The sequence below is a fragment of the Ipomoea triloba genome, chromosome 9, assembly GCF_003576645.1.
Source record: "Ipomoea triloba cultivar NCNSP0323 chromosome 9, ASM357664v1".
In the NCBI taxonomy this organism is placed as follows: Eukaryota; Viridiplantae; Streptophyta; class Magnoliopsida; order Solanales; family Convolvulaceae; genus Ipomoea; species Ipomoea triloba.
The window spans coordinates 10,783,277-10,803,242 of record NC_044924.1 but is presented as its reverse complement, the minus strand read 5'-3'; the positions used below and the strand labels follow the sequence as shown (position 1 = coordinate 10,803,242).

At 31.8% G+C, this 19,966-nt stretch overlaps 2 protein-coding genes across 3 annotated transcripts; one reads left to right on the top strand and one right to left on the bottom strand.

The window, feature by feature from the left end:
* Positions 1-3,080: 3,080 nt before the first annotated feature.
* On the top strand, positions 3,081-5,652 carry LOC116029928 (S-adenosylmethionine synthase 3-like). The gene is made up of 2 exons (XM_031271979.1): positions 3,081-3,228; positions 4,343-5,652. The coding sequence occupies exon 2, from the start codon at positions 4,345-4,347 to the stop codon at positions 5,515-5,517; it is 1,173 nt and encodes a 390-aa protein (XP_031127839.1). The 5' UTR covers positions 3,081-3,228; positions 4,343-4,344; the 3' UTR covers positions 5,518-5,652.
* A 702-nt stretch (positions 5,653-6,354) lies between these two features.
* Positions 6,355-13,317, bottom strand: LOC116030641 (FAD synthase). 2 transcript variants are annotated; one of them, XM_031272949.1, is made up of 17 exons: positions 13,164-13,317; positions 12,709-12,854; positions 12,306-12,351; positions 12,033-12,202; positions 11,768-11,885; positions 11,574-11,656; positions 10,984-11,043; positions 10,539-10,796; positions 8,496-8,592; positions 8,324-8,374; positions 8,107-8,187; positions 7,869-7,940; positions 7,606-7,668; positions 7,274-7,426; positions 7,099-7,156; positions 6,962-7,014; positions 6,355-6,817 (listed from the first exon to the last, which is right to left on the bottom strand). In XM_031272949.1, the coding sequence occupies exons 2-17, from the start codon at positions 12,807-12,809 to the stop codon at positions 6,740-6,742; spliced, it is 1,542 nt and encodes a 513-aa protein (XP_031128809.1). In that variant the 5' UTR covers positions 12,810-12,854; positions 13,164-13,317; the 3' UTR covers positions 6,355-6,739. The 2 variants fall into 2 exon arrangements, with proteins under 2 accessions (XP_031128809.1, XP_031128810.1); XM_031272950.1 differs by having other exon boundaries at positions 12,709-12,837; positions 13,164-13,309.
* Positions 13,318-19,966: the final 6,649 nt, after the last annotated feature.

Below are 19,966 nucleotides of genomic sequence, written 5' to 3'. Positions count from 1 at the left end.
GCTGTCATTTGGCAACATTTGTACTTTATATAAATTTATTATTGTGATGTGAAAGTGAGAAGATAAGACCAACTTTTGAAAGTGAGAAAGTATTTAAGGAATAATGTTAGCTTAAGGAGCTGAGTCACTATGATTTAATTTAACAATTTTTATAAGGTAGAAATATCTATTTGTGGGCACTAAATATTGATCCTCTTACTTAAAAAGATGAGTCATCTTAATCAAACACCCAAAGTAAATAATACATCTAGACATCTGTCAAGTGTCAACATACAGCTTGGAGGTTCAAGGCAAGCCACATTTCGAGACAGCACGTTCTATGTTCTTTTGCTTTTCACGTAGCATCCCATTCCCCGGGTGACATCAATAATTTGCGGATGGGAGGACAACACCGACACATATCTAATAATGTTTCCAATATAATTATACATTGTTGGATCGCAAGCTAGCACCGACACTCTAATATCATGCGCTCATCCTCGTTTTACAGCTATACATAAATCACCATTCCCGTATTTTTCTTTTAAAATTTTAAATATTACATTTCAGTATTTTTACGCGGGTGGAGTTTGCCTCTTACTGATAAATAAACATGATCCAAAATCTTTTAACATTATAGTGCATCTTAGCCTTAAACTTCCTGCATTTTGTATTTGTATGTTTTTCAAACTCATAGTGATCACCACAAGAATTTAATTAAAAATGAAATTTGATGGATCTCAGCAATGCACTGTGCTTACTTTCTAATGGATTACCCATTATGTGACTGCTGTAAGTAAGATCAAGCCGCTTAACAACAGAGTTCTTAGAATTGACTATCTGGTTGTCATATACTACTTAAAATCAATTGGTGATAAGTATGTGAATACTAACCATTTAACCACATCCCTACATACTAAGCCACAATGTCACGTCTCGAATCGAGCAGTGGTTGAACTTGACCAACCCTGTCGACGCCCAACAAAATTAAATGTGTTTATTATTTGGATAAAATTTTTTTAGAAATAAAAAAGGTACTTTTTGAATTTTTTATTTTTATTTTTTAAAATGTTTTAATATTTGACAAGTATCACCAAAAAGCAAAAAATAACAAAGAATATTATTTAGATCAAATATGTTTGCTAAATACTTTGACTTGTGAGTTGTGATAGACATTAAATACAAATTTTCAAGCATGTAAGAAGATCATGTTTTTGTTTGAAAATAAAATTCATACTAATAACTATAACCCAAAATGCATTAAACATATTTTATAATTAATTAGAAGATCTTTTGTTAATCTGTGAAAATAATTAAAATAAATTTCAAAGGAATTATTAAGATTTCTCCTTAACAAAAAATCATTTTGTCCATATATGTGTGTTACAGTGATATATCTACTTATTTTATTTTATAAAGTCTTGTGTAATAAAAAAGTATTCGAGAAATTTACTTAAATTGAATATATATTTAAATTAGTTTTTTTTTTTGAAAGCATATATTTAAATTAGTTAAAATATAATATATTAATCTTTAAGACCACAAGTCAACAACCATATATGTACAGTTATTAAAACATAACGTACAAGTGCATACAGAATAAATAAACCTACCTTTCCTACCATTCTACCAACTTTAACCAAACAACTCCAACCACCCGCGTACAACTATTGATGCATAAAGTATGATTATATGCAGCACCAAGCAGGAATCCTACCAACCCCAACTAACAATGTACAACTATTGATGCATAAAGTATGGTTATTTGCAGCACCAAGCACTTACCAACTCCAACTACCGTGTACAACTAGTGATGCATAAAGTACGATTATATGTAACACCAAGCAGTTACCAACTCCAACTCCCTCTCCGGCTCTCCCCTCGGCCCAGGGAAGACAGGAAAACAGAACTACAAAAGAGTACTATGACATGTTTAGATTCCTGCAAATAAAATACTGAAATTTAAATTAATATTTTATTTCTACATTATTCCACTTGCATGGAATTGCAATTCATTTCTTTTCTTCCAATCAAACTTGCGGTGAATTGAATTATTTTTTTATAGATAATTCATAATAGTAAGTTAGTAACGGTAAAATTAAGATGATAATAATATTGACTTGGAGCAATGATATTGCGTTATCCCACATCACTTAAAGTACGAGGAGAGTATGACTTTACACATGGGAGTCTCAATTGTTGCACTTGTTGTTGCCTTGTCATAAACAAATAAAAAATTAAAAAAATAAAAATAAAAGAGGGCATTTGGAAGAAAGTGACCATACATGTTGTAATTGGACTTTTGGTTAGTTTTATTTGAAATTTTGAAATATAAAAATTGGAGTGCTTTACCATTCCAGTCAAGTAATGTGTTATGTGTTACCAAATGACTTCCTTAAAAGAGTAATGAGTATTGCTTTCAAAAAAAAAAAAAAAGAAAGAAAGCAATGAGTATTAGAATTTTTTTTTTACCCTTCAGCTTGTCACAGAGGTAAATCTTACCAGCGAGGCAGTGAGCAACTTCTCAAAATGAGGGGCTCTTTGTAGGCAGCGAGCAAAAATCTATACCCCTAGTCTCTATTGATTAGTTGATGAGTCACCATGACATGAAAAATTAATAAAAATCACTCTTTCATCACATTAGATGAGACTTACATTTCACAACTAGAAATTATTGTGCATTTCATGTCACTTTATGTGTTTAATTCAATTAAAAATGTTTTAACACATATTATCTATAATTTAATTTGTTTATAATATTGAGTTTATTATTAGTATATAAAATTTATATATTGAGAGATTACATTAATATTTTTATTAAATACAAAAAATATATTTAAAAATATTTAAAAAATAAAGAAAAAATTAATTCAACTAATAAATAATAAATAAGATAAATAAATATGATAAAAAGAATATAATAAAATAAATGATTACTCGGTATTGATAAAAATGACATCATTAATTTTATATTTTTATATCAGGATGAAATTTCAATGGGTTGAGTCAAAAGAGGTTGGTGGCGTCTTCCTGGAAAGTGGAAACTGAAAATAAAAGAATGAGAAAAATGAGCAAGTTGCGTTGCAGCCTCAGTGCCTCACCAACTCCGCGGGTGGAGAGCACGCGCCTACAATCCCGCGCACTCTATATATACTCACTCAACCATTTCCCCCATCACCACTCATCTCTACTCCTCCGCATTTCCATTTCCTCGATCATCTCAGATCTAGATTTCGTTCCGTTTCAGAGGTACGCACTGCTCTGTTTCCGCACTCCTCCTTCAATTTCGCTATGTTTATTATGCAATTCGCATTTTGTTTTCCAGTCTCGGAGTGTGTGTTTTGTTTTCTAGAGAGTTTGTTTGCCGGACCTGCTGGTGTAGCTTTTGATTCAGATGTGAATTTGGTGGTTTTATGATCCTATCATTTCATTAATTCATTCGTTTTGCTTGAGATTCCACTGTCTATGCATCTCGTTTGTTAATTGTGACGTTTGTTGGTTCGTATGCAATCGGATCTGTTGTTAATCACTTCCACGGTGTTTGGAAAACAGCTTCTACTTTGCTGTTTGTCTTGATCAAACAGTTAAAGTATGTGTTTCATAAATAGTTTTTTGACTTAAATTATTGATGCTAATGAGATGAAAATGAAAAAGCCTGGTTGAATATCAGTTGATTGCATTTTCTTTTTAAAAGGCTAATTTACCTTTAATTATGGTTGGTTGGTACATGTTATACTAGTTATACCTTAAATTATTGATGTTATTCATGTCCTGTAAAATCATTTTACATGTTATACTACCAGCTTGTCGCTAGTCACTAATTGTCAAGCATCCCATGTGTTTTGGTCGAATCATGTAATTTATGGTGTGATGGTAGATCTGCTAGCTGTTTTCATTGTAAATGTAGTGAACTGTGCTACTTTCGTCAAAGGCATGTTTTATGTATGTCTTGCTTTAGGCTTATTTGCAATCCCTGTTAGGCAAAACAAAATGAAGTTTCTGTTTGGATGATCTGGTGCTGGGAAGATGTTTGTAATTCATGTGTATGCATCATTGTCTAGTGTCAATGTTCATATCCTGTGTTTCAGCAACAAACTTATAGGATAACTGAAAACTTGACTATAGAGCTCTGAGTTAAAGCTTTTTGTAGTAAATAAATAATTGCTCAAAGGTGTATCTTCCCTCTTAGGTCTACGTTTTCATAAAAGAAGTGGGGTCTGTTTATTTTCTTAACAATTATGAAGGCCATTGCATTTTCTGCTGATCATGTTATATCCCTTGGCAGTTTCTGTCATGTGCTTGTGTAATTCCTTTACTTGAAGAGGTGCTAACGAGTTTTTCTTTCTAAAAATTGTCACACTAGATATGGATACCTTCTTGTTCACCTCTGAGTCTGTCAATGAGGGTCACCCTGACAAGCTCTGTGATCAAGTCTCAGATGCCATTCTTGATGCCTGCCTGGAACAAGATCCAGACAGCAAGGTTGCTTGTGAAACCTGCTCAAAGACCAATATGGTGATGGTCTTTGGAGAGATCACTACCAAAGCCAAAGTTGACTATGAAAAGATAGTCCGTGATACTTGCAGAGGCATTGGGTTTATCTCAGCTGATGTTGGACTTGATGCTGATAACTGTAAGGTCCTTGTCAACATTGAGCAACAGAGCCCAGACATTGCCCAGGGAGTTCATGGTCATTTCACCAAGAAACCTGAAGAGATTGGAGCTGGTGACCAAGGACACATGTTTGGTTATGCTTCTGATGAAACTCCTGAACTCATGCCTCTCACTCATGTGCTAGCTACCAAGCTTGGTGCTAAGCTTACTGAGGTAAGAAAGAACAAGACTTGCCCATGGCTGAGACCTGATGGAAAGACGCAGGTTACTGTTGAGTACAAGAATGACAATGGTGCCATGATCCCTCTTAGAGTTCACACAGTTCTCATCTCAACCCAACATGATGAGACTGTTACAAATGAGCAAATTGCCAAGGATTTGAAAGAACATGTAATCAAGCCTGTAATTCCAGCCAAGTACCTTGATGACAACACCATTTTCCACCTTAACCCATCAGGCCGTTTTGTCATTGGTGGTCCACATGGAGATGCTGGACTCACTGGGCGGAAGATTATCATTGACACCTATGGTGGCTGGGGTGCTCATGGTGGAGGTGCTTTCTCAGGAAAGGATCCTACTAAGGTGGACAGAAGTGGGGCCTACATTGTTAGGCAGGCAGCAAAGAGTGTGGTTGCCTCAGGACTTGCTCGCCGATGCCTTGTGCAGGTTTCTTATGCTATTGGTGTTGCTGAACCACTTTCAGTTTTTGTTGATACATATAAGACTGGGAAGATCCCTGAAAAGGATATCTTGGCCTTGATCAAGGAGAACTTTGACTTCAGGCCTGGAATGATCACAATCAACCTCGACTTGAAGAGAGGAGGCAAGTTCAGGTACCAGAAGACTGCTGCATACGGTCACTTTGGCCGTGAGGACCCTGATTTCACTTGGGAGACTGTCAAGATCCTTAAGCCCAAAGCTTAGCCGTTGTGCATTTAGCCATCCAATTTACTTTTCCAAGTCAGCCAATTATATTTTTTGCCTAATACAGTGTGTTTTCATGCATACACTATTCGTTTAGCAATGAATGAAATCAACTGAAACTACTTGTCCATCTGCTATCTTTTTTGAATGCCTATGTGTGTTGGATGAAACAGTGGATAGATATTCTTTTGAGTAAATACCAATTCAGGTCTTCCGAAGATAGTGATCCAACCACGTTTAGTCTTAAAATATCAATTTAACCATCTGTGATTTGTTAATTTTCAAATTTAATTACTTGTGGTTTTCCAACTTATAACTACCCGTGGTCCTTCAACTTAAATTAAAAGGGAATGACCACAATTGTTTAAATTTGATAGTTGAACCACGGGTATATAGGACTAAACATAACCCCATGGTTGGTTGAAAAAATCGCTAGGCGCGCTTAGGAGGCGGCGATTAATGCGCCTAGGTGCCAGTGTATTTTTTTTAAAAATAAAATTTGTTTAAGTATTTTTAATTTTTTAAAGACTAATAATTATAAGTAAATTATATAATACTTTAATAGTTAATACTAAAATATTATATACTAACTTAAAAAATATTTAGAGTTTGTACAATTATTTCGCTCAAAACGATGTTGTTTAGAGTTTGCACCTAGACCACCATTTAAGGTGATACATTAGGCGGTGGACCGGCGCCTAGCACCTAGACGGGATTTTTACAACACTGCATATTCGGAATATTAACTCATATTCTTCCTTGAAAATTGCAACTTCTTAGAATGAGTGATTTGGGACTCCACGAATAAAATAAGCACTTCAGAGTTCAGAGTTCAAATACTTCCAACCACAATAAATTCAATTATGTTAGGTCTGATCCAATGCTATTATTTTCTTAATTCTTTTGTCTCATCATATAGGACATGATAGTTTTTCAAGGAGCTAGAGATATGGTAAACTTTCCAGAGAACAATATTGTTGTTGAATTTGTATTGGTTGGGTCCCAGACTAATGGCTATAGAGCAGTACAGACTTGTATTAATCAACACAAATTTATAAGTGCCTAGATAGAAATTCTTCCCTTCATTCTCCTTCATTGCAGCACTGAAACTTTCTGTTACTGCAAACTTTTCCTCTCCTCAACATTCTATTTGACTTCCAGCAACAAGAAAGCTCCTAGCACACTTGGGAGAGTGATGGTGAAAGAGGAAATGAAGCCACAGTCAGTGAATGTCAGAGAAAGTTCCTGGATGGAAATTCTGAAGCAATGCTTCTACTGCTGCTTTTATCCTCACCAGATCCTGTGGCAGTACCAAAAGTATGAAAATTTGAGTTCCAATACAAATCTATGGTCCAAAACCAACTTGACATAGTAGGACTAAATGTGGCAATAACATAGTAGTTGAAGACTAAAAGTGAAATTTGTTTTTGGCAATAATACTTACTTTTCCCTCAAATGTAATCACAAGAGGTCCTATTCTTGATTCTCGATAGCCACCTTAGTAATGGACACGGGTATAGGTTAATCGAATATACTAAATAGTGTGTGAATCTGATACACAATATACATACAGATCCTTACCGATGTAAATATCAGGAAATTGAAGACACAGCTTTGATAGAGGTTGAGCAACTTCCACCTGCATTATGTTAAGTATGGAAGTGGTTGAGCAGCTTTGATAGACAATTGCATCCATTATCAAGCAGAGATACATCAACAAAAAGTTCCATAAAATAAGGTATCTGTTGGGACTCACATCAGAAAGTGCCGTTGCCAAGTGTTTCGATACAAATGGTTCCGCTAGTGCAAGTAGGCCATTAGATTTTGTCAATTCAATTAGACAACCCCATTGCTCATCCAGTTCAGTGACATTTGTCGCATTGAGAACGATTACGTTGTGGCACTTGATCTACATTAGAGAACGACACGCTTGAACAAATCAATCTTAACGAGAAGTATTTATGTATTTCCCACCCAAAGAAACAATACAAGATAGAAGGCATGTGCAATTAGAGACGATCTTAATATAGAAGTTACGAAAAGAAGGAAAATACAAGTTTGCCCTATCTCAGATGATGGTCAACATACCAAAGGTACTGTCATCCGTTCATGATGCAACAATTCTGTAATACCCTCAGGTAGCTGTGCCATCTGGAATATGAAAGAAACAAACCGATTTCACATATGCAGAGGAGATGAATTTTTGAAATCAGAAATAATAATTTTTGCAATCTTCTGTGACAAAGTCCGATACTACATGATTATCAAGTATTCAGTTGGGAGTTCAACAAAGGGGATATGTAACGTGAAATAGAAAGCAATGTTCGATTCGAATTTGCATATGATTTGACCTCATTCTTGTCCCCAGTGCATTTTTCACCTATAAGGTGCCTTAGATATTCTTCAAATTCCTCGTCAGGAGCCTGCAACCAGAAATGTGGAAAAGGAAAGCAACGTGAGCTCCTAACAACATTATTCTACTCGCAATATCAGACAAGATTAATAAGTTTCTCAAAAGACAAATTATCCAGTTCGGCTTCTAGTCACGAAAAAAAGGAGACAAAGTTCAAGTAAATCAATATCGCATACCAAGCGGACACCAAAAGCTTTAGCAACTCCTGCTACAGTAACATCTGAATGCAATGGACCAACCCCTCCATATATAAACACCTGCAATGACAAACAGATGGGAAACACATCGTAAATTGTGTGAATGTGTGCTTCTGCACAAGAAACAAATACTCAACAAGAAACAATCAATAAAAAATATATTAAAAAAAGAAGAAAAATCAAAGAAAATGGCAACCATGTTGCTTGTAGACTTCTGTGTCTCCACTTGCTCAGCTACAGAATCAACCTGAATTTGAAAAGGAGCCGATTAGGACTGGAAACTACATTAGTAACCAATGTTTAAACATTGAACAATAATGGGAAAAAGGATTCAAGCACGCTCATTTTCTAATAACCTAATTACTTACATCATTTCGAGTTACAACAACTTGAGACACAGCCCAACCAATACTATGGAGCTTCTTACACAGTGAAGAGCCCAACTTGTCCTCAGCAGTGCCAAATCTGAGCTATGAACCAAGTGAAAGATACTGGATAAGAAAGCAATCACAAGTAGATGGAACTTCAATTCCACGGGTACATGAAGTATAAAGTTAAGAGATTATGTTTAGAACTACAGCTCAGTCATGGAATCTGATGATAGTAATGCATCCCAAGAAATATGTCCAGTTGGATGAAGGGGGGAAGTGCAACCATGATTTATGTTATTGTAACATCCCAAGAAATATTTATGTTATGCAGAAAAATAAATTAATCAAATAATCATTCAAGTGACAGTATTCAAGGAAGCATATAATCAGGGATTGACTGATTATGTAACTCAGCAATTGGTGTTCCTTGCTTATCATCCCATTGTGTTTTACTTTATAATATTAGTATCTCCAAAATTTCTTGGTTCAAATCCATCCTCTCTTTACTCCTATCAATTGGTTCGACCTGCCATTTGATCCGAGAATGACATGATTGGAAGCAAGAATTGAAGCTGTGGAGAAGACAGAAGAGCCAGGAGAACTTGAAGGCGGGTCAGAAAGCTCTACGCATCAAAATGGATCAGGGATTCACCAAGGTGGAGGAATCCTTGTGGCTGCAAAGGAAAGGGTCTTATCCAGTACTGTCACCAAGGTTGGCTTTGAGATTGAATCCCCAGTAGAAAAATCTAGTACCACCGACCCACCTCTGTACTCAACTACCACAAATGGCCCTCAACTTACTACCACAAGGATTCATGTCCCTAATTTCAATGGGATTGATCCAAGTGGCTGTATTTCTCAAGAAGAGCAATACTTTGCTATCCAACACACACACACACACGAAGAATTGAAGGTCACGACAGCCTTAGTTAGTAAGGAGGGAGCAGCACTCCATTTGTTGCGAAAGCAAACCCCAATGTTCAATAGCAATCTCTTCGCCCTGCCTGTTGAACAACCGAAGGCTCTTCATCAAGTTGGCACTATTGATGAATGCCAATTAATAGGCATCATCCATTCACTGCCGAGGCTCTGGCAGACCTTTTTAGCCAAGCCACTCCGATCCAGTTTGGATCAAGCTCAACACCGTAGGGCCAAGGTATCCAAGGCCAAAAGGTGTGACTTAGAGTTTGCAAAGGGCGATAATGTCTTGCTAAAACTCCAGCCTCATTGCCACTCTACGGTCCAACAACGTATCAACCCAACACTAGCTCCATGGTACTATGGCCTTTTAGACTTGTGAAAAAAATTAAATAATCACCTACAAACTTGCATTGCCACCCACAATTAAGTTACACCCTATTTTTCATGTGTCACAACTCCGGCATCTTACAAGACACCATCAACCTGTCTCCAAACTTCTGAAGGACATGGCATTAGACAAACAAGGTAAGGTCATATACCGGAAGATATTTTGGCTACTCATGGACCAAATGAGAGCTCAAGAGAGAACTATCAAATTTTGGTATAATGGGAGAGCTGCCCCCAAGAGGATGCCACTAGTCAGTTTCCCCAGTATAGCCTTGAGGACAAAGCTGTTTTGTTAGCTGGTTGCAACGATATTCTAACATTTATTTTGCTTAGTCCAAGATTAGTCTAAGCATTGATCCCACTATGTATAATTTTTACATTTTTTTATAAGTGGGGTCATATTAATAATTGTGACCATATTCATAATCGAATACATAAGTAATAAATACAAGACTCGATAAACAGCATTATGTGAGAGTGGGGAGCCTCCTAACATGTAACCTTCCATTAGAGAAGAATGAAGTTTCGGAGATTGTTGGAACCCACAAGGAACTCAAAGGTCAAAGAAGAAATAGGTTTCAACAAAAAGATTGGCTAATGATCACATAGTATTGGAAAGGGTAACAAAAAGTTGCCTAAAAGCTCTTAAACTTTAGTATTAAGGATCACGGAACATGTAACCTAAAGAAGGTAAGGAGAACTTTGATTAAAAGTATAGTAACAATAACTTACAAAATCTCATCACCGACAGCAATTACTGAAGCTGTTAGCATGTTTTTCCAACATGAATCTTCACCTTTGAATCCATTGTTAATGGGTGACACTTGCTTGGATACTGTCGAAGAGTACTTCTTTACTCTCCCAGCTCTTTCCAACCTTCCATCAGATAGTAAATATGCAGGTCTAAATTTTTCATTGCAATTAGTGGAATGGGCGGTGCACAACAATGCATTTGGTACAGTGTCATGGATGCTCCCAATAGAAGTGTATCTGCAATACGGTGAAAAGGAACAAAAGTCAAACTACTGTAGGGTCCAAACAGTAGAAGTTACCAAATGTTCTTTCATTCATACATTTTTTTTATTTTTTTATTTTTTCATTAGAGATTATACCAACAGGAGCTAACTTTCATCACAGTGATAGGAAATGAATAAATGCCAAACTTGTGAAGCATTACCCTTGATCATAAAGGCTACAATACTGGACCTTGCAAGTCAATAGGAAAGCCCATACATCTCTATCATGTGAACATAAACAAAGTCAGTTTCCAGCTTCTCCAAATTACAAAGTAAGAAGCAAAAGAGAGACTTAACACTAAATGCTACGTAAAATGACCATGACTATAAATCAAAACTATCAAGAGGAAGGAAATAACTTACATTGGTATAAGGTTACTGAAGGTCAAGCATAACAGAAAACATGCTTTTTAAAATTCTAGCACATTACAAATAAAAGCAGCTGCTATCCTATGATCTTCATTAAATTTAAGTTGGTTCTTTGAAGTTCAAAATAAGTAAATAATCATACTGTAAGTATCATAAATGATTTACATAAATTATTAATGCACAAATAAGCATTATCAAAATTGCTTAACATACACTTCCAAGAAAAATATATTCTCTCTTGCAAACTTTGGTTCTCTAGTCATGATATAGCTACATACTCAAGTCGATCCACACGAATATCCCGCATAAAATTTGTTTTAGACATACACATTTACTAGCTTATCTTGCAGGTGCATGAAGTGCTTATTAATCATAGATTTACCTGTATGACCAATCCAAAATTGGATTCACTCTCATGAAAGGTGGCCAACCAGGTGAGCTAGGTGAGAATTGCTCTTGACCTACCTGAGAGGTAGATTCAACATATATTAAATTACCACTAGGTCATTGATAAGTTAATTTGCCGGCAATATTTAATATAATTGAAGGTTGGAATTTCTTGAGGAATTTGTATACCGCAGTAGGATCGCCAATCCGAACACCAAGAAAAATAGCTCTAATTGGATTAGCCTTAAGCAGAGACTCTAAACCAGATTTGAAGTCAAGGCGAATAATATCCATTTGCAAGTTGTAACTGCTTAGAGAGAAGCAATCAACACAAGTGGCACCACAATTATGGTAATAAAAGAGTAAACCTTCACAATTACAACAATTATCACATGTTTGTGTTGACCATAGGGAAAAGGGGAAAAGTAAACTAGTAATAGCATTGCTCACGTACTTAGCGGCCATTTCATAAGTGAATGAGTTGATTTCTGTGAAAGCTGATGAGCTCTCAAAATATATTGTTCGTACTGGAAATGTGATTTCACCATTCCCAAGGTCCCCATTGGGATGGCATCTTTCAGCTTCATGCAAATAATAGCCTGCCCTAAGCAAATGAAGCAAAACCTACATGGGACAATTTGATGGTAAATATATGTTGAAATGTAAATGAAAAAACAAACCACTGCCAGTTTAAGATAACAAGCTTACAAACACTTAAAGAACTTACAGTGGAATCTTTCCCTCCATTGAAGCTCAATGCAACCTCTTGTATACTGTTTAGACCATCAAAAAGAAAATAAAAAACTACCCAACTTTACTTTATATGGTATAGATGTAGATGAAACTCAAAAAGAAAGTACAAATCCATGGATCCAAGAATTCCACACAATTCTATCCATATGCCTAAAATTCAGAGACAGACATATATTAATGTAGACAAAAGAAACAAGAAAAAATACTGCCATAATAGACAAGCATTCTTCAAGTTTAACCCCAATCAATTCACTCATTTAGCCACAAAATTAACCCCACAGCTCAAATACAAGACTTCAAAATATTTCGATGAAAAACTATAGATGATAGCAAGTACTTGGAGCACCAATCAGGGAAGGGTAAGAAATGGAGCTTACGAATAGAGAGCAAGGGCTCTTTTGATAACATGTATGGCATTGTTGTACTTTGTTTTCAGTCTTCGATCATCACATTCTCTGATCGCTTTATCAACCTCCATTTCTATTTCTCTAAAAAGTCAAACTTTTCTGCACAGAAAGGATGTCTAAAAGAAAGCCCAGAAATCAATCAATCCGAATTCTTGAAAGCAACATATACAATTCTATTTATGGAAAAGGAAAAACCAAAACTTTTTCGAAGGAAATCAAGAAAATAATTGTGCCCCTCTAACATCAAGAACACGACATACTGGGGTCACTGTACAGATTCGAAGTTTCAGCAAAAATGTATCCAAGAAAATCTTGATTTGCGCAATTAGAAATATATGAAGCAAATAGATACCAAGAAACTGAAATGGGTGTATAAAAATTTAACAAAAATAAAAGCTTTGAAGGGCTTAACATTGAAAATTGACCTGGTGTTGAAGAACTGGAGTACAAAGTTGGTTAGGCGGCTCAAAAACGATGAAATTTGTTCTTGTTGCATGTAAGGGTCTTTTTCTTGGTAAACCACGCTATTCTTAGTACCACATACTATATATCTCTTTGAGATTTGAGATTGGAATCATAAAGTTTACAACTAAAATAAAAGATAAATACTGCATTATCTTAGCCAGTAACGGTTTTGCATTTTGTGATGCAGCCAATAGGCATTAGGCAAGATGCAAAATTTTTCCTCGGTACTAAGATTGTGAATCGCACTTATCATGTGTAATAGATTTAATTAAGAGGATATTGTGAAGAATTAAAGACATAACTATTTAATATAGAAATTTTATTTTATCTACTCGTTCACCTCTTTTTAAGACACTGAAACAATTAGATGCAAACTTTGTTGAATTCGTGCTTATCCAAATCATGGATCAGATTTGGATCTCGTTGTCATGGTCCTAAATTCTGTTCAAAGTCATGAATGTGTTCAATTTGTAACTTCATGGAGCATTTGGTTCAAAAACATCATACAACTCTAAATTATAATTGAAATTAAATATTTCTAACTTTGTTATAATTTTTAAATATCTTTTACCATACTATATGCTCATTAAGTTGTCTAATCAGTGGTTATGTATAATTTATATTAATGTTACTTGCATTGATAGTATTAATTCTTCGTAAGAGTTAATACCCAATTTGATCCCTCAACTATTAGGATCGACAAATCTTAATAGTCGATGACCAAAATAGTAAAATCATAATAGTTGAGGGACCATTTTAAATAAAATTACATAGTTAGAGTCTAAATTGAGCAACTTTGGTAGTCGGGGATTAAAGTGGTAAAATTCTAATAGTCGAGAAACCAAATTAGGTAAAAATTTCATAGTTAGTGACTAAATTGAGCAATTTTAATTGTCGATGACTAAAATAGTAAAATCCTAATAGTCAAGGGACCAAATTGGATATCAACTCTCAATTAGTTTATTAGGAGTTGACATTCAACGTTAAGAGTTGAATAATGTCAATAAAAATAAGAATAAATATATGAAAATAATATGAATTCAAATAAGAATTATTTTACATGCATGCATATATATCAAAAAAAATTCCCACCAAAAAAATATATATATCAAAACAAAATAGAACAATATTGAATTTTGAAGTAGATTTAAAAATTCATATTAATCATTAAGAAATTAATCTCAATTAATGGCCATTGTTACTGGCAATGCTACAACCGCAAACACAAATTCCTCCATCGCACTTATTGCCAATGCCTCCATGACATTTACGACTTTTGTCACAATCTTTATCCGTCACGCAACCATTAGGGGTGGCAAAATCACCGTCACCATTTGAAATAGACTGCCCCATGACATTCACTACTGGTGAACCTGCAAAATAATTTCATATTGAGTTAGTAAATCATAATCACAATTTGTTTTTTTTTACTCTTTAAAAAAATAGAATTATCAATGTAATATTTTCTTGTTGTTAAAGCCTAGAGGGAAGAAGAGATAAAACAAACCTAATAGAATGACCATAAGGAAGACAAGCATGAACATTGTTTTGCTCGGCACCATCTTTCTCTTTGTATTTGTATATGATATTTGAGTTGTTTATTTTGAAGTCTGATTCTTATATATATATATATATATATATGCATTGTGTTGAGGCAATTTATGGTAATTTCTTATAAAATATTGTATCCGATGTGTAAATCTATCCAAAGAAATCAATGTGAATATCCAAAATAGGAAAATGATTATCTTATTTTATTGTTTTACTATACATGGTACATGCAATAATATCTTATTTTAGTACGACTAATTAGTCAAAAAAATTACAATTTTGCCAATCTATTATATTTTGGCAATTTATACCAAATGCAAAATATACTATTTCATAATTTTGCATTATCCTTTTTATATTGTGATATAATCTATACTCTATATATAAAAATAAAATCCTCCTATTTCATGTTCCCACCCAAACTTTTGTAGTCAATTAATTAAATATTTTATTGGTCAAATAATTAATAGTGCTTATTTGGTAAGAAAATGTAAAATGGAAATTAACTAATATCTATTAATTGGTAATATTATTTTCTATATTCACGTATCAATACTATCAATAAAAGTAAAATTCTCACCTTCAACTTTCCAAATAGAAACAATATTACCAATTTAATAGATATTAATATTATATTGCAAATATAGAAACAATATTACCAATTAATAGATATTAGGTAATTTTCAAATAGAAACAATATTACCNTGAGCAATTTTAATTGTCGATGACTAAAATAGTAAAATCCTAATAGTCAAGGGACCAAATTGGATATCAACTCTCAATTAGTTTATTAGGAGTTGACATTCAACGTTAAGAGTTGAATAATGTCAATAAAAATAAGAATAAATATATGAAAATAATATGAATTCAAATAAGAATTATTTTACATGCATGCATATATATCAAAAAAAATTCCCACCAAAAAAATATATATATCAAAACAAAATAGAACAATATTGAATTTTGAAGTAGATTTAAAAATTCATATTAATCATTAAGAAATTAATCTCAATTAATGGCCATTGTTACTGGCAATGCTACAACCGCAAACACAAATTCCTCCATCGCACTTATTGCCAATGCCTCCATGACATTTACGACTTTTGTCACAATCTTTATCCGTCACGCAACCATTAGGGGTGGCAAAATCACCGTCACCATTTGAAATAGACTGCCCCATGACATTCACTACTGGTGAACCTGCAAAATAATTTCATATTGAGTTAGTAAATCATAATCACAATTTGTTTTTTTTTACTCTTTAAAAAAATAGAATTATCAATGTAATATTTTCTTGTTGTTAAAGCCTAGAGGGAAGAAGAGATAAAACAAACCTAATAGAATGACCATAAGGAAGACAAGCATGAACATTGTTTTGCTCGGCACCATCTTTCTCTTTGTATTTGTATATGATATTTGAGTTGTTTATTTTGAAGTCTGATTCTTATATATATATATATATATATATGCATTGTGTTGAGGCAATTTATGGTAATTTCTTATAAAATATTGTATCCGATGTGTAAATCTATCCAAAGAAATCAATGTGAATATCCAAAATAGGAAAATGATTATCTTATTTTATTGTTTTACTATACATGGTACATGCAATAATATCTTATTTTAGTACGACTAATTAGTCAAAAAAATTACAATTTTGCCAATCTATTATATTTTGGCAATTTATACCAAATGCAAAATATACTATTTCATAATTTTGCATTATCCTTTTTATATTGTGATATAATCTATACTCTATATATAAAAATAAAATCCTCCTATTTCATGTTCCCACCCAAACTTTTGTAGTCAATTAATTAAATATTTTATTGGTCAAATAATTAATAGTGCTTATTTGGTAAGAAAATGTAAAATGGAAATTAACTAATATCTATTAATTGGTAATATTATTTTCTATATTCACGTATCAATACTATCAATAAAAGTAAAATTCTCACCTTCAACTTTCCAAATAGAAACAATATTACCAATTTAATAGATATTAATATTATATTGCAAATATAGAAACAATATTACCAATTAATAGATATTAGGTAATTTTCAAATAGAAACAATATTACCAATTAACAGATATTAATATTATATAGCGAATATAGAAACAATATTACCAATTAATAGATATTAGGTAATTTCCAAATAGAAACAATATAGCCAATTAATAGATATTAATATTATATTACAAATATAGAAACAATATTACCAATTAGTAGATATTAGGTAATTTCCAAATAGAAACAATGTTACCAATTAATAGATATTAATATTATATTGCGAATATAGAAACAATATTACCAATTAATAGATATTAGGTAATTTTCAAATAGAAACAATATTACCGATTAATAGATATTAATATTATATTACGAATATAAAAACAATATTACCAATTAATATATATTAATATTATATTGTAAATATAGAAACAATATTACCAATTAATAGATATTAGGTAATCTATACTTCTATACTATATATAAAAGCATTATCCTCCTCCAAAATTTTCCCGCCCAAACGTAGGGGCATTTTAGTAATATGGTAATTATTATTCTAATTATAATTAATTAATATTATTCTATCATAATATTAGTAATTATGGTAATCATAATATATTATATATAGTATAGATTGGTAATTAGTTATTAGTAATTATGGTAATATGTTATTAGTAATTCTGATAATTATTATGATAGTATATTTGTATTTTATAGATTGATACATATACGTGCATTAATGTAATACCACTAAAAAATGTTTATAGTAATTAATTATTATGATAGTATATTTGTATTTTACAGATTAATACATATACGTGCATTAATGTAATACCATTGAAAATTGTTTATGTTAATTAATGATTATGATAGTATATTTGTATTTTATAGATTAATATATATACATGCATTAATGTAATACCACTGACAAATGTTTATGGTATAGATTTATTTATTTATTTATTATGGTAGAATAATAATCTATATCTATATTTTTTTTTTTTTGAAAATAGAATCTATATCTATATCTATATAAAAATATATTAGTTATAATTTGTCATAAACAAATAGCTATAATTGTATGGAATTCTATTAATTATAATTGAATTCCATATATATTATATTCCAATACCTATTTGTTTACAACTCGATCCATTTATTTATAACCAATTACCAATTATTACCAAAAGATATGCTATTATTACGGTGAAAATATATGAATGGTAATCAAAAGAATTATCAATTACCAATTATTATCAATTACCAATAATAGCTCTGCCTCTCTCTATTTATAGCTATAAATACAAGAAAAAACCCAATCAACCATTACCATCACCAATTTTAATCTCTCTTAGTTATGCTGTTTTTCGTTTGTGAAAGCATCAATGTGCATAGGAAGAACCACCCTTCTCCATAAAAGTGTGGCATATTTACTTCTTCTTTTTTTTTACTGTTCTTATCTTTATCTTTATCTTTTTTGATTTTTTTGGTTACATTCATTGCAGGTTCTTATATTTTGCAATCACAAGCGATGGGATTAATTGTTGGTAGATTCAATTGTCGAAAGGTAAGCTAATTTGTCAAATAACTACAACTTTTATTCTAGGTATTAGTTATTCTTTTTTAATTGATTTTTTAAACTATTCTTTTATATTTGAAATCTTATATTTCCAGCTCTATTGATCCTTTAATTACAAATGCAGATATTTTGAGCCTAATAAGCAATGCGATGCAAAGGATAATGGATCTGTTAAGAGATGTGAAAGTTGAGAAGCAATTAATGAAATATTTTCCTGTTGAAATCCTAGACATTTTATGTTTTTGGGCATTAAAGATTTCAAATTTTAAATTTGTGTAATTTGTTTAAATCTTAACATTTCATGGTTTTACATTACTTTGAATATGTAGTTGTTTTATTCGTTTATTCATACTATGTTCAGAGGTGAAATTATAGTTCAAAAAAAGAATATTAAAAAAATAATTAACTTGAAATTAAATGGCACGGAATTTAGGCCATTGGAAAAAGTAAATTAATATTAATAATTGATTAAAAATTGAACAAAAAAGGAAATGAATTTATTTTGACAATTAAATTATTATAATTATATAAATCATATTAATATTTATGAAGAAAAAGAAAATGAATATTTTAATATTTCATTGGAAATATAATTGGCAATTATATTTTTATAATTATATTATTTATTAATTATATGGAAATGACTATTAAAATCTTTTTATGAATGAAAAAGAAAATAAATATTACACACGGGAATCTGTTATAAATATTATGTTACTAATGTTATTAATTGTCACAAGAATTAGGCCAAATGAAAAAGTAGATTAATAATAAAAATTCACTATAAATATAACATAACTTTCCCTATGCAAAAATTAGTAACCACCAAATGAAATATTAGCAAAAAATTATGAAGGAAAAAGAAATGGAAATGAATATTTATTCCTTTTATGAAGGAAAAAGGAAATGAATATATTCATATTTCACTGGAAATATAATCGAAAATTATATTATAATTATAATTATATTAATTATTTAGAAGGAAAAACAAAATGAATTTATTAATATTTCACTGAAAATATATTCAACAATTATATTTTTATAGTTATATTACTTTTTAATCAGATGGAAATTAATATCAAATTTTTATGAACAAAAAGAAAATGAATATTACATGAGAATCTGTTATTAATATTTTCTTACTAATTGGCAAAAGAATCAGGCCAATTAATTGGCAATTACCAGGAAAAATGAATGGAAAACAATATTAATTATTTTGATGAAGGATAAAGGAAATGAATATACTCAAAAGAAAAATGGAATATTATGAAAAATGAAATGAATATATTAATATTTCACTGGAAATATAACACAACTTTTCCCTACGAAATAATTAGTAACCACCAAATGAATGATTAGGAAAAAAATTATAAAGGAAAAAGGAATGTAAAATAATAATATTAATTCTTTTTATGAAGGAAAAATGAAATGAATATATTCAAAAGGAAATGAAATATTAGGAAAAATGAAATGAACATATTAATATTTCACTGGAAATATAACATAGATTTCTCTACAAACAAATTAGTAACCACCAAATGAAATATTAGGAAAAAATTATGAAGGAAAAAAATGGAAATGAATATTAATTTTTTATGAAGAAAAATGGAAATGAATATAT

Excerpts from the sequence above, each read along its gene's own strand:
- LOC116030641 (XM_031272949.1), bottom strand. The coding sequence starts at position 12,809 with ATGGAGGTTGATAAAGCGATCAGAGAATGTGATGATCGAAGACTGAAA. Across the intron at positions 8,375-8,495 it reads TTGTTGTAACTCGAAATGAT|GTTGATTCTGTAGCTGAGCA; the intron begins GTAAGTAATTAG and ends TTTCAAATTCAG. Across the intron at positions 7,015-7,098 it reads ATTTCCTGATATTTACATCG|GTGGCTATCGAGAATCAAGA; the intron begins GTAAGGATCTGT and ends TCCATTACTAAG.
- LOC116029928 (XM_031271979.1), top strand. The coding sequence starts at position 4,345 with ATGGATACCTTCTTGTTCACCTCTGAGTCTGTCAATGAGGGTCACCCT.